Raw genomic sequence first — 15,695 nt, forward strand, 5'->3', positions numbered from 1 at the left:
CAAAGGCATATAGGTTGCGTGGTAAGTGAGACCTCCCCTGGAAGTGGTTCTCCATGTATAGAAGACAGCAGTAAGGGGGTAGCTATTGGTGTAGTGGGAATTCGCAAATGATCCAGGCCTCCAGAGATGAGAGAGACGGGGAGAGATAATGGAGGAGAAAGTGCAGTTAGACCTAGGAGAAGTCCTCCAGCAGATCCTAGGTCTGGCCTTTTCCCGGACAGATAGGGCAGGTCTGGATAGCATGGCCGGATTGGCCGCAGTACATACAGAGACCTGAGCGTCTGAGAAAACGTCTTTCCTTAGAGGTCAGGTGACTGCGTCCTAACTGCATAGGTTCTTCTTCTTCTTCACTGAGCGCAGAAGATTGGGCTGAAGTCGTGTGCAAGACTCGAGGACGATTACTTCCCGTAGAGTGCTTTTTGTGACACTTTGCCTCTTGGGTCCGATTTCGTATCCTGCGATCAACTCTCCCAGCCAAATCAATGAGAGATTCCAGAGTGTCTGGTAAGTCACGAGCCGCTAGTTCGTCTTTTGTACAGGTGTTGAGGCCCTCTAAGAATATAGCACATAGACATCCCAAGTCCCAGTGGAGCTCAAATACTAGTGTCTTGAATTCAATAACATAGTCTGGCAAAGGCTTACTTTCTTGTTGAAGGTGAAGCAGAATAGACCCTGCAATGGTCTGACGTGCTGGATTATCAAATACCAATTTGAACAGGTTCAAGAAGTCAGTCAGATCATTTAAGACAGGGTCACTGCGTTCCCAGAGAGGCGAAGCCAAAGCCAGGGCTCTTCCATCGAGTAGTCTTGGAAACAGCATTATGAAAGTAGTTCGGATGCAACGAGAAGTGCATACAGCACTGATTAATAAAACCCCTGCACATCTGGGCTTCACCAGAGAAGCGTGTAGGAGCTGGAAGCGGTACAGTGGTGCGGTCTGCAACCACTTGAGGAGAGGAATCTTTATCTGGAACCGTTGGTGTATTCAGTCAGGCATTCAACTGGTTGAAAGTGGTGGCTAGTGTCTCCAGAGTTTTCTGTTGTTCTGTAATCCATTGGGCCAGGAATGGCCTGTAAGGCTGTGAGCTGAGCCGGGTCCATGGAGTTAGCAATCTGTTGTACTTTGGACATTGAGGAGTGGGCCCTTGGTCGCTTCAAGAGATGGCACCTCCCACAGGGCGGAGACCTGCGGGGACTTGCAGCGATAGGCTAGCTTCGGAGCAGAGACGGACACAGAGAAGTTGGTTTTTATTATACTGCAACTTACAGGGTAACCCGAGGAACGGGTAATGATCCCAACCAGCAGAGGAGATGTCAGATGTTCTGTCTGCAAGCAGCAAAGTGGAAAAGGCAGCTCCACAGTCTCACCAGGTCCCGAGAGGGAGATGGGTCTGGTAGTGGGCCGCGAAGCGGGGTAGGCTGAGAACCCAGGCCTAGATGAAAAGGCCAGTGAGAGTAGATCCGGTAGTGGTCCGCGATGCGGGGTAGGCCGAGGATCTATGAGAGAGAGATGAGACGATGCAGAGACAGAACTGGAGTGGTAGTACTCACTCTGGTGCTGGCAGTTGTAGTAGGAGGGAACCCCCGAGGAGCGGAGGTTTGGGATAAAATAAGGCCCCCGAGGAGCGGGTACCTTAGGCGTCCTTGTTGGTAGCAGGTAACCCCGAAGCGTGGAGAGGAGCAAGGCCCCTGTGGAGCGGGTACCTAAGTCGTCCTGGAGCGAGAGTACACAGAGCGGGAACATCTGGTAACGTAGAGAGATCAGCATGGAGGATTACTTGCTAACTCGTATTAGGAATCGTGAATGGAGTTTAAATTCCAGAACTTGTGATGTCATACGGTGGGGACGCCCCCGAGGTTCCCACCATGATGCACGTAAAAGACGGGGCTTCGCGCATGCGCGTGCCCTAGGTGATTCCAGGAGAAAGATGGCGAACGCAATCGCTCATGTCGGACCGAGGACGCTGGAGGGATCGGCGTGGACATCTACCTCCTACCCCTCTGTCAACTCCTCACAAACCTAAAAGTTATGCATTTTATCTACACCGACGACGTCCAGATCCTGATACCAGTCTCAGAATCAATAGCTAAAACACTCAATTTTTGGAACAACTGTCTACTATCCATCAACACACTCCTCACCAGCCTCAATTTGGTGCTCAACACCTCAAAAACTGAACTGCTACTCATCACACAGGATGAAAACTCCCCATCAATTCAAACGCCCTTGACCACACATGTAAGAGATCTAGGAGTAACCATTGACAACCGACTGAATTTAAAAAAATTTGTCAATAACACAACTAAAGAATGTTTCCACAAACTTCATGTATTAAAAAACTTGAAACCTCTCCTCCATCTACAGGACTTCCGTAAGGTTCTCCAAGCTATCCTATTCTCGAAAATAGACTACTGCAATTCCATCCTAATCGGCCTTCCAGCAGTCACTACAAAGCCACTACAAATGATACAAAACTCCGCAGCTAGGATCCTGACCAATACCAGCAGATGTGAACACATCACCCCTATACTTAAGAGCCTACACTGGCTCCCCATTAAGTTCAGAATCCTTTACAAAGTGCTAACTATTATACACAAAACCATCCACTCACAAACAGCACTCAAATTAAATCGCCCTCTCCAAGTTCATACAGCTTCCAGACCCATTAGACAAATGTATCTAGGCACGCTTTATGTACCCCCAGCCAAGTCTTCAATGAAGAAACGTGCCTTCTCAATAGCCGGTCCCACACACTGGAACAATCTACCATCAGACCTCCGCTTAGAACCCTGCCTGCGGACATTCAAGAAAAAATTGAAAACCTGGCTCTTTACGGAAGCCTTCACTTAAAGCCCCATGCTAACCTTAAAGGCCTACACTTAAGCTGTACTATTCATATTTAATGCCTGTACTCGCATATTACTCCTAACATACCCTACGTTCGAGGTATAACCAGTTCAACCAGTTTAACCAGTTTCTTACTTCTGCACAGTTTTATCTACTGTTTTCTATTTATTCTATTTATTATTATTATTCATTGTTCTATGCAGTCTGTTTACTGTTTATTGATTACTGATTATTGATTATTGTTCCATGTACACCATATCTATGGTAATTCCAAATCTGGTTATATGTAAACCGAAGCGATATGTACCAGTACATGATCTTCGGTATATAAAAAGTCTTTAAATAAATAAATCTTAATGGTGCTGATATTTCCATATCTTTTGATGCCACATCATGTCTCTGTGCAGAGTGCTTCCTGGGTTGCTCTTTATGCACTGGTCAACATTTTTCGAGATTTCTTGGAGCTCAAAGAGTCTCTGGTTAGAGATAGAGCTCATGTTTTATGATATCTGGACGTTTTTGGCTCAATTGAGCTCATATTTTAATTTAAGATCTCTATATATTAAAGCCCTTGGGGAAATTTTTCCACAGGGGCCACAAGAAGCACTGTCGTGATCTGGTCCCAAACATCTAAGGCATAGACTGTGATGATCAGCCAAAGCCATCTTATGGTGGTGTTTTTCATATGATTTCAAAGACTTGTCCCTTCCTGAGGAAGATCTTGACGAAGCCATTGAATATGTGAAAGAGGTTCAATGATCTTTATTTTTTGTTTTGAAAAATATCAGTGACATGAGAGAGGTGTTGGTACTAAGACCATTTGCGAAATGGACAAAATTAGACTGAGGGAGAGACATGCAGCAATGCTAGCATGGGAATTCCCGTGCATGTCCAGAAAATAAAAAAAGAACTTTCTTATGTATGTAAAATTATAACCCACTCCGAACTATGCAGGGTGCGGGATATAAGTATTGCTAAATAAATAAATAAATAAAATAGAGGGGAACCAGTCCAGACTTGGTGCTGTCAGATATCACCTATTTTGTGCAGCTGCTTTGTTATGCTTGTCCATGGAGAAAGATAATTATCAACCTAATAAACGAAGCTTGACCGACGTGCCACAAATGCGCAGTAGAGAGCAGCTCTACTGCGCATGTGCGGGCAAGCACGTCGGTCTCAGCGAGCGTCAGCTGGATATCAACATGGCGGCGTCGAGCGGTAGCGGCGATGAAGAGGAGCGGCGGCCAGTAGCGAGGAAGGAGAGAGTGAGAGGGAGGGAGGGAAGAGAGAGTGAGAGGTAGGGAGGGAGTGAGAGGGAGGGAGTGGGTGGGAGGAGAGAGTGTGTGGGTGGGAGGGAGGGAGGAGAGAGTGGGAGGGAGGGGAGGGAGGTAGGGGGTGGGAGAGGTGGGGAGGAGAGTGAGGGGAGGGGGAGAATGAGGGGGAGAGGGAGAATGAGGGGGAAGAGGGGGAGAATGAGGGGAGGTGAGAGACAGGGATGTGAATAAGTGGAAGGGTAAGAAGTTGTGGAGCAGAGAAAAAGGGAGTAGAGGAGGGCTGAGGGAGAGGGGATGGGAGGGAGAGGGGATGGGATGGAGAGAGGGTGGGGAGTGACTGAGGGAAGGGGAGGGAGGTGAGAGTGAGGGGAGGGAGGCAGTGGGAGACAGAGGGTGAGTAAGACTGAGTGGAGGGAAGGGGGTGAGTGAACGAGGGGAAGGGGGCGTGAGGGAGAAAAAGTGTAGAAGGGTGCTGTGTTCGAAAATGGACTGAAAAAAAAATTTAATGTAGCCCGTTTTAACGGGCTTAACGGCGTGTATTAGTTATATAGTAATGTCCAGTTGCTATAAAATTATATTACTGTGAGTCTGTTAGGTTAGGTCTCTACCAACTTTATACACCTCAATTTGTCATAGATTATTCTTTTTTACAAAACTGTTCAAAAACTCTGTCAGATTTGTTGGAAAGCATTGATGGACAACAATCTTCAAATTCTGCCTATGTTTTCAGCTGGACTGAGGTTAGGATTTTGACTGGGCCACTCCAGGACATTTACCTTTTTGTTTTTTAGCCAGTCCAGTGTTACTTTGGCTGTGTGTTTGGGCTATGGTAATGCTGAAAAGTGAACTTACATCCCAGTTTCATTCTCCTTGCAGAGAGAAGCAGGTTTTCCTCAAGGACTTTTCTGTACTTTTCTCCACTCATTTTCCCTTCTATCCTAAAGAGTGCCCCAGTCCCCAGTGAACAGAAACATCCCATAACATAATGCTGCCCTCATCATGCATCATAGTTTTTTTTTATTTACAATAATTTCCAACCCACCCGATTACCAGAAGGGATGGTGTTCTCTGGGTGATGTGCTGTGTTGGGTATATGCCAAGGATAACACTGCATTCAAACCAAAAAGTTCTATTTTAGTTTTTTTCAGACTATGAAACATTTTGCCACATAATTACAGTATTTTGAGTGTTCCTTTGTTTACTTCAAATGGAATTTAAGGTGAGTTTTCTTGAGTAATAGCTTTCAACTTGCCATCCTACCATACAGGCCAGATTTGTAGAGTGCTTGGGATATTATTGTTACATGCACACTTTTAATAGTCTTGGCCATGGAAAACCTGTAGTGCTTTCAAAGTCACCATTAGTCTCTTGTTTGCCTCCCTGATCTGTTTCTTTCTTGCTCAGTCATCCAGTTTGGAGGACATCCTGAACTAGGCAGTGGGGCCATACACCTTCCAATTCTTAGTAATAAGTTTTGACCATGCTCTGAAGGATATTCAAGGACTTGCAATTCTTTTCTACCCATCCTTAAATATGTGCCATTCTACAACTTTGTCCCAGAGTTCTTTGTACATCTCTTTGATGCTTATGTTTAGGTTTTTGCTTTGAAATCCATTACCCAGCAGACAGAACCAAAAGGAACTGCTAAATGTATCCTGTCATCATATGAATCAGTACGATTTAACACAGATGGGACTCATTCACTTAACTGCTATTAATCAAGTTGACTTAGGGAATGGCCTCTGCTACTACTGGCATCAGTAGCATGGGATCTTCTTGGTGTTTTGGTACTTGCCAGGTTCTTGTAGCCTGGTTTGGCCACTGTTGGCAACAGGCTTGATGGACCCTTGGTCTGACCCAGTATGGCAATTTCTTATGTTCTTATGTGTGTTTTTGAAGGCTTTATCAGAGCTTTAAACTTAAGAAGTACAAGGTGGCTGGACACATCCATCCAACCAATCCATTCCATGGTTTTATTTCTATTTAATTTTCTAAGCTATTCTCAAATACATTTTTAATTTGGCAGTTGTGGAGTAGGATGTATGGATACATAGAACAAATACCAGTTTAATGCATTTTACTTCTTGCTATAAAACAAAAGTGGAACATTTTGGAAAGGGGTGTATGCTTTCTATAGCTATAGTAGGCACTGTTCTCACCTCAGAGATGGTGGGATCTTCATCAAAGCATCACAAGTCACATTTAACATGCATTGCAGCATCTCAATTCCTCTCAATGCTTTACCCTCTCATCTGGAAAATGTATGACTAGAAGAGGAGGCTCGAGCAAGAAATCATGTCTGTTAGCTATAAAATAAGTCTGAAAGCAGGAACTACTAAAGGGTAGCTCTCTAGTTCCAGAAGGAATATATTTACATGCTCTCTGTGATCTATCTCGAATGTCTCTGCAGAAAGGGGTTCTTTTGTTTCTTTTCAAAGCATCTCCTCTACCAACTTCACTTGCCAGCTGCCAGCTCAAAAGGTGACCTTTGTAGTTTTAAAACTGAACCTCAGCATGGTAGCACAATGAGATAACCACTCAGTCTTTAATCTAAGATCCCCATCATTATTTCTACAAGGGGTAGCAGAGACCACAAAACTATTGCTAGATTTGGTTAAAAGAAGAGAAGAAAAGGGGAGGGGAGAGAAAAATGTGAGGAATAGGGTTGCCATCCCTCCATGAGTATCCTGGAATTGCCAGGTATTAAAGAACATCCAGGACAATTCTGCAAGTAATCCTGGAAAAAAAACCCAATAGGGAATGTTAAAGAAAGAAAGAAAGAATACTGAATTGTAGAATCTGATTTATATTGTAATTGGCTTATCATTACTTTAAAATATTCCTGGAGACTGTAGTCCACTTAGTATTTGCAATGTCATAGTTTAAGGAAAAAGTGTAATGTTCAGATGAAATCCTGCCCAGATCTTCAGTGAGATCTTACTGCCAGGACAACCTGAGTGATCCATCTTGTGTTTCAGGGAAGATCAGAAAGCTGGAGGATAGAAGGAAAGAAGAGATAGATGACAACTGGATGTTTTTCTATAACTGAGCAAGCAAAGAGAAGAAAGTGTTGTGCTTGGAATCTAAGGAGTCTGCTGCCTTCTAAATCTGTGTAACTCGCCTTCAGAAACAAGAACAGACAGTATGAATAAGATCCAAATCTAGGAGATGCAACATTTTTTTCTTTTAAATAACTGAACAGAATGGATTCACACCACAAAAAGCAAAGGAATCCTGCTTACCTTTTTGATAATAAGATGCAGCATTACTGGTAATTTATCCAAATTTTTTATTTATATAATGCACTTAAACTACACATTCACAGAAATAAATCTGACACACACATACTTAGCTGCTTATTTTGTACTGGGACTCACATTGAGCAAGCCACTTTCTTCATAATAAACGAGTTACAATAAACCCCATTATGTCATAAGGTGATGCCTCCACCCACAGTTGGCAGCATTAAAAAGCAGCAAAGAGAAGAGGAAGAGAAGGTAAGGAGACAGGGTTGAGAGGGCTCGCTGAACTGGACAAAGGTAAGCTGTTCAGCCACAGCTCTCCTTTGTTAATGACAGTTCACTAACAGATCGATACTCTAAGGCCGCGGTAGAAACAGTGCGGCAGTGCCGAGCGCACCCTCGTTCCCCGCACGCACAGTTCTCTTCACCTACCGCTCGATACTCTCTTCAAATTGCATGCAAATGCATGCCGCGGCTGCGAAGCGTTAGGCAAGCATTAGGCCCGCGCAACCCATTTTACTGTATAGAGCGCCTATACAGTATCCTGGGTTCGCGGGCTTAACGCTTCACGGCCACGCTGGTATCTGTCATTTCAAATGTCATTTCAAAGGACATTTGAAATGACAGGTACCAGGAAGTGGACAGTTATGTTCTCCGATGCTCGGCAAACTTTCCCCCAGCCCCCGCTCACCTGCCCTGGCCGCGTCCAGTCTCCGGTGCAGCCCCAGTCCTGTCCCCTCCTCCCGAAGCAAAAAAAACAAACCGAAAAAGTAGCAAGAGAGCGAGGGGAGAGACGGGCAATCCTAGGCTTGGGCCTGCTATGGTAGTCCCTTCTCCTCTCCTCCCGATTTCGGCGCTCAAGGCGGCCGGGTGGGCGTGCATTCATCCAGGCAGAGGGAGCCGGAGGCCGCTTTCGCCGCCGGCTCCCTCTGCCTGGATGAATGCACGGCCCCCGCCGGCAGTGAATGAATGCCCGTGCGATTTCGGCGCTCAAGGCAGTCACATGCCGTGACGTCAAGCGTCGCGACGTCACGCCTTGAGCGCCGAAATCGCACGGGCATTCATTCACTGCCATCGGGGGCCGTGCATTCATCCAGGCAGAGGGAGCCGGCGGCGAAAGCGGACTCAGGCTCCCTCTGCCTGGATGAATAAACCCCCAGGCAGAGGGAGCCGGCGGCGAAAGCGGCCTCCGGAGGCCGCTTTCACCGCCGGCTCCCTCTGCCTGGATGAATGCACGCCCACCCGGCCGCCTTGAGCACCAAAATCGCACGGGCATTCATTCACTGCCGGCGGGGGGCCTGGATGAATGCAGGCCCACCCGCCTGCTCCGGCCGCGGCCTGGATCGAACATGCGCCCACCCGCCCGCCGGCTCCCACCACCGCCGCCGCCTGGATGAACGGGCGCCCATCCGCCCGCCGGCTCCCGCCGCCGCCTCGATGACCGCACGCCTGGGGGATTCGGAAAGTGACAGGAAAGTGACATGTATTTATACATATATATAAACAACTTACGCTGCAATGTTAATATGGAGGTCGTCCTTGGTTTTTTACACTTTACTCCCTTTGGTTTTACCCCCATTTTTTACACTTTATTCCCGTTTTAATTTTCGAACGCCACACTAACACCAAGTAGAGGGTAGGCGGTAAACTAACAGGTTAAGGACGCGGCAAAATAGCGGGTTACAAAGGAGATAATCTGAGCGCGCGTCACAGTATCGGAGGGGAATAGCTAATTCCTTCATTATACAGCTAATTCGTTCATTTACATATCATATACATGCTGCGTGCGAAAAGGGTTATGCGTCTGTTTTAAGAAGCGCTAAGGACGCGTGAAACTGGAGACTGTATCGCTGGATCGCCTTACGCGTCCGAATTGTGCGCTCCCAGCACGTTACAGACGGGAAATCTTCAACCGCACGTTACAGTATCGACCTGTAAATAAGAAAGCTTCTGGAGATGGACTGAAGCAGGTGAATTGAACAATGTTTCAAACTGATTTTAAGTGTTTTATAATGAATGTGTTATTTTATGATCAGTTGTTTCCATTTCCTTCCCAGAGGCACCACAGGGCTAATGAATATCCTGTAACTGCCCATGTTAGGAACCCCTCAGCAGCAAGCCTCACTTTTCTGCCAAACTGCTACTTTATTATTGACCGCCACCTAATGGTTAAATGTGTGCCTTGCAATCAAGCAGCACCCTTTTATTAATCACAGTTTCCACAGGTCAATTTATAGTTGTAAAAAAGATTCCCTTCTCAAACCAACTTAGTTTATTGCACAATAAAGGACTACTGGTGTTTAACAATTGTGTAATTTTTACATCTAATCATTTGTTTCACATGGCAAATAAATTCTCTCCTTCCCATGGGACTTTCATGTTTTTACTTATATATTCTTTCTCCTGTAGATATTTTCTCTGCAAAGCAGGATTCACATCAGTACCTTATAGTGTTAAAGCAAAGAGCAGGCGCTAACTGGCAGTTAATACCTCTGGTGCAGGAGAAATGACGGGTTTTTTTGCAAGCAGGGGTAAAAATTGGCACTAAATACCGTTATTAGAGGTAATAAATGCCATTATAACCCTTTGGATCAAGTTTCAATAAAAAATAAATTTTTCCTCAAATCTGCATTTTGCCAAATGCAGAGGTGGAAAGTCCTAAAGAATGCTAACATGTAAAGCTTAGCATAGCGATGCACCAAATCTAAACCCTGCTACTGTGCAGTTTATACCTTTATATGTGTGAAAATAGAATACTGCCTTTAAGCTAAAGAAAACCAGGACAAGCACTGCATGCACTGAATGTAAAAGTACGGTGGACTATGGATAAAAAGAGACCAAAATAAAAATGAAAGACAGAAAAATCAGAGAAGGGCTTTTTTTTTAATAATAAAAAGGAGTTGCTCTGCAGGGCCCCGAAAGCTTGTGAAAAATTAAACTCGACAGATTCAAACTGTCCTATTTCCACTTCAAACAAGAAGAGGCACCAAGCTTTTCCCAACTCATCTTCAAACGCCCTGGCGCCCTAGAAAGTTTCTGTTAAAAAAAAAAAAAAATCTGGTCTCTTGTTCCCCCAAGCACTGTACCCATTCCTGCAGCCGCTGTCTCTCCCTCTTTTAATTATACCCATGTGAGTCTATTAATCAACTGGTAAATTATTTACAGAGCCAGGCGCTGTTTTGAGCTAGTACAAATGCACTGTCTGCAAAGGCTTGCAGGAAAGGAACAGAGGTCCCCACGGGTCTCTCTCGCTCTCTTTGCTGTACTGAGCTGTTTAAAACAAGCACTGGTATTTGGTTTACCTCCTCAAAAAGGAAAGATTTACTTACCTTTTAAACTCTGAAACTCTGTAAATTTCAAGAGGAAGAGGAGCCAACATAAAATCCTTAACACACGCTTTAGATAAGGAGATTATGAAATCACTGCACCAAATAAACTGCACTTCTTTAAGAAGACTGTGATGCTAATCTCTCTGGAAGCAGGATAGAAAGCTGGGCAGAAAGCCCTCCAGTTCACTGGGATTTACCAAAAAAAAAAATAAAAAAATTCCCAAAACAGCTTTTCTACTTGGACTAGATAAGGAGCAGGCAATAGTCCCATAGTGCTTTGGAAGCAGATTTTAACTTTTACCAATATTTTTTAGCAACTGTTTTCTTTGTGCTCAAGGTAATATTTAATTTTTTTCAAAACTACACAATTGTGGCATTTTTATGGAATGTTTGTGTAAAATTAGTAATTTTAATAAGATTTTAGGTAGCATGGTAAGGTGCAGTTTAAATGACATCTAGGTCTTGGGCAGAAAATCTAGTACCATGGGTTTGCTTGAATGTTTGTGCTTTTGTGGAGATGGTGCAATATTACAGCGCAACACGCATACCAAACATTTTTTCACAGTTTACATTTTTTGGGGGTTGATTTTCTAAGCCATTTATGTGTATAAAACCCAGTTTTATGTGCATAAATGGCTCTTACAAAACAGACCAGGACTCTGCAAATAAAAATACTCACATAGGGGTAGATTTTAAAAGATGCGCATGCTTCCCAGCATACGCAGGGGGGGCCAATTTTATAAGATTACATGTGACGACGCAATCGGGCCTCCCTGAGTTCCCTTCCCTACCCCCCTATCCACACTCCCTCCCTCGTCCACTCTCCTCTCCTCCCCACCCCCTAAACCCTTTCTCCTACCTTTCCTTTTTTTTTGTTTTGTTGCTTACTGCTCCGTTGGAGCAGAAGCAACTTGCGTGCGCCGGCCAACTGCCTGCGGGCACTTCCCCAGCACAGCAGCAAGTGGCCGTTGTACCGGCCACCTCCAGCCCCGCCCCTTTCTCTGGGCCCAGCACTTCTGCACGTAACAGGGGGTTACGCGTGTGGCTGGGCCCTTTGAAAATGCGCGCGTGTGGCCGATTTAAAATTCGGCCAATAACCTGGTTCTGCGTGTACTTTAGGTGAACTTCAGAGAGGCATTCTGGGGGTTGGGGGAAATGATGGAATTGGAGCATACATGCTTACTTTTTTATTTTAAAAAGTATGACAGTAACGCATGTATGACGGCTTGCATGAATAGACTTGGCATTTTATAACATATGTTGTATATGTGCGCATGATATAAAATCGGCTGTACATGTGCACGCAATTTTGTATGGATGCGCGTTTATGTGCGCAAATGCTGGCTCCACCATGTAAGTGGGGGGATTTTATTAGATATGCGCACCAACGCAATACCAGTTTACCCAGTCCGTTTCCAGTTCGCCCAGGTAAAAGCTCCTGACTTCCTAACCCCCCCTCCAATTAACCTTCCTCCCTTTTATTGTATTAGCCCTGACCCTTCAAACCCTACTGATTAGCCCTGATTTTTTTTATTTTAAATCTTACACGCCATCCATAGCAGAAGCAAAGTTGCGTGGTAGGGGACCCCAGTGCATGCATTTGCATGTAAATACTTATGAGTATATTTCAGGTTACAGACCTGGAACGCCCATTCTCCGCCCATGCCTCGCCCTTTTTTTGTAAAAAATTTCTTATGCGCATACTGGGAGATACACGTGTACTTGCATGTTTTAAAATCCGTGTGGCATTCGCGCCAACTGGATTTGTGAGCGTATCTCCCGGCTTCGGCACACATAGGCCTTTTAAAATTCACCTGTATGTGCATAAGTTAACCTGCAGAAGTTGTGCCCTCCAGAGAGGAGGTGTAATTTTATATGAATTAAGCTATGCACATAGCTGCGCGGGCGTACATGAATGCGTGTATGCCGGTTCAGCCCATGGATGCGGCCATTTTATAACATGCGCGTGTATATCTTATAAAATCAGCTGGACGCCGATAAAAGTGCGTGCCATTTTATATGGATGCGCACATGTGTCGCTTCTACTGCATAAGTGGGGGGGATTTTAATATATATGTGCGCCAACACAATTACCAGTTAAACCAATTCATTCCCACTTTGCCCAGTTACAGGATAGGACTTCTTAACTGCCCTAGCTAACTCTTCTCTCTTTTACCCTACCTGCCCCAACCCTTAAAACCCCACTGACTAGCCTAGTTATTTTTGTTTTATAACTTGTACGCAATCTATCACAGAAGTAAAGGTTAGCGGTAGGTAAATATTTGCGTGCTGGTTTCCATTTAAATTCCCGGAATGTCCAAGCCCTGTCCAGACCATGCCCCACCCTTTTTTGGACTTTTTCTTTTGTGCGCATACCGGGAGATACGCACGTCCATGGACGCTTCTTAAAATACATGCGCCAAGCGCCGGCCCAAGAGACATGCATATCTCCCTGATTTGGCACATGTAGGGGCAGATTTTTAAAATTACACACGGGGGCTACATTTGTGCGCGCTACCCAGCGTGCACAAATGTACACTCGATTTTATAACATGCGCGCAGGCGTAACTTGCGTGCGCCGGCTGTCTGCCGGTGCGGCCGGCTCCAACACAGGTCGCTGTGTTGGGGCACTCGGACACACCCCCGGGCCGTCGCCACACCCCTGGACCGTGGCCCCGCCCATGCCCTGCCCACACCCCGCCCATTTTTGCGAGCCCCGGGACATATGCGCGTCCTGCCAAGCCTATGCAAAATAGGCTCGGCGCATGCGGGGTGGGGGGGGGTGTTTAAGGGTTTCGTGCGTAACATACGCACGTAACTCTTTTAAAATCCGCCCCGTAGTGCTTTTAAAATCTACCCCATACTGAACCAATCATGTGAACATTTTCAAAGTGAACTTATGTGCACAATTTTGTTTTGAAAATGCTGGCTAAAATCTGTGTGTACAAATTACATGCAGACTTTAGCCCTAGCCGCAAAGTTATAAAATTCCCTTTTTCACCATGAAGACTTCTCAGAACAAGGTTGAATTACTCAAACAGTTGGCCTTTAGAAAATAAGTTTGCAATATCCAGATTCTAAAATGCTACTAATGGAATGGACTATGTAGAGGAGCTTACCAAATAAGGAAATACTGATATCCAGGGCCAGAGCAAGGGTATTAGGCACCCAGAGGCAAACCTTCTCCTTTGCACCCGCCACTCCCCCCCCTCCAGTCCAGGCCCCGGCTCCAGTCCCGACCTCATTCACTCAGACAGGCCCCCTCTCTCTTACACACACGTAGGTTGCTTGTCTCATTCATACATGCATCCTTATACAGGCTCCCTCCCTCTCTCTTACTAACACCATTGCTTTCTCGTACACACACAATCCCTCTCACTCACACACACATACACACAGATGCGCTGCTCATGGCCCGCCAAGACTCTGCTTCTCTCGGCTGCGAGGATAGGTGCTGCTTGAAGCCCCACATGGCTGCTCTTTGCCACTCCCTAATGACTGGCGCCCTAGGCAAGCATCAAGTTTGCCAATTGGGATGCAGCAGTCCTGCTGATATCTTCTCAAATAAAATTAAAAGGAGGAAATTTCTATTTTAATGATTTTCAATAAAAATGTATTAATTTTTATTCCTTAGTATATACTCAGGGGTTTCTAATTACTAAGCACCCAGGACTAGAACAGTAAGGAGTGCTGCATGGCAGGATAGAGGTGGAATGTCATAGCTGTGTGTGTGAGGGATGTCGCAGTAGTAGAATAGCAGGGGATACTGCAGAGCAGAGTAAGGTGAATTTGAACTCATGTTTCCTACAGACATTTCTCATCCCATGCCTTACCTTGCTGCTTATTCTCAATGTAAGGCTTGATGAGCTCTCCAAGCTTTGTCTTGCCTGCAACAGCTTCCTTTAACACCTGTCCACTGCAAACTGAGAAGACAAGAACATAAATATCACTCAAAAAAGGTAAAGAGAAAAGAGAAAGAAAGAATCCCTATAAGAACATAAGGGATGCCAGAAGACCAAGGTCCATTGAGCCCAGCATCCTGTCTCTGACAGTGGCCAGTGCAGGTAGCAAGTACCTGCAGATCCCCAATAGCTGATCTACTTACAATTTACTCTCATGGATAAGCACTGGTTTTCCCAAGTCTACCTAGCTCATACATGTTTATGGACTTTTCCTTCAGGAACTTGTCCAATCCTCTTTTGAACCCCACTATGTTAGTTGCCTTGACCACATTCTCTGGCAAGATTCCATAGCTTTATGGTGTGCTGAGTGAAAATATACTTCCTCCGATTTGTTTTAAATCTGCTAGTTGCGAGTTTCATGGAGTGTCCCCTAGTTCTAATGTTATCTGAAAGGGTAAATAACTGTTCCCTATTTATCCATTTCACCCCACTCATGATTTTATAAATCTCAATCATAATACCCTCTCAGTCTCTTTTCCAAAAAGCCCTAATCTGTTTAACCTTTCTCCATAAGGAAGCTTTTCCATCCCCTTTACCATTTTTGGTAGCCCTTCTCTGTACCTTTTCTATGTCCGCTGTGTCTTTTTTGAGATAAGAACTTCACAGAGTAATCAAATTTCAATCGCACCAGTTTTGTCTCTATTTTTTCCAGATAATTCCCATCATTCTATTTGCCTTTTTGACTGCCACAGAGCTGAAGATTTCAAGGCATTGTCCACAAGGACTCAAGATCTTTTTTCTGGTGTCTCTCTAATTGGGATTATTTTCCATATATGAATTATTTTGCACTTGTCCACATTAAATTGCATCTGCCACGTAGATGCCCAGTTTTCCAGTCTCACAAGGTCATTCTGCAGTTCCTCACAATCTGCTGTTTTAACAACTCAAAACAATTGTGTGCCATCTTCAAATCTGGTCACCTCGCTTGTTGTTCCTTTCTTCAGATCATGTATGAATATGCTAAATAGCAAAGGTCCCAATATAGACACCTGGGGCACTCTACTAAACTACCTTTCTCCATTTGGAAAACTGACCATTTA

At 44.9% G+C, this 15,695-nt stretch overlaps 1 protein-coding gene across 4 annotated transcripts in view; it reads right to left on the minus strand.

Moving 5' to 3' along the window:
• Positions 1 to 15,695, minus strand: part of AK8 (adenylate kinase 8) — a 285,863-nt gene that overhangs the window by 107,298 nt on the left and 162,870 nt on the right. For all 4 annotated transcript variants that reach the window (XM_029613832.1, XM_029613834.1, XM_029613833.1 and 1 more), the window contains one exon: positions 14,527 to 14,616. In XM_029613832.1, coding sequence (XP_029469692.1) covers positions 14,527 to 14,616 — 90 coding nt within the window. The remainder of the gene's footprint in view (positions 1 to 14,526; positions 14,617 to 15,695) is intronic.

This window comes from Rhinatrema bivittatum, chromosome 8 (genome assembly GCF_901001135.1).
Source record: "Rhinatrema bivittatum chromosome 8, aRhiBiv1.1, whole genome shotgun sequence".
Lineage (NCBI taxonomy): Eukaryota > Metazoa > Chordata > Amphibia > Gymnophiona > Rhinatrematidae > Rhinatrema > Rhinatrema bivittatum.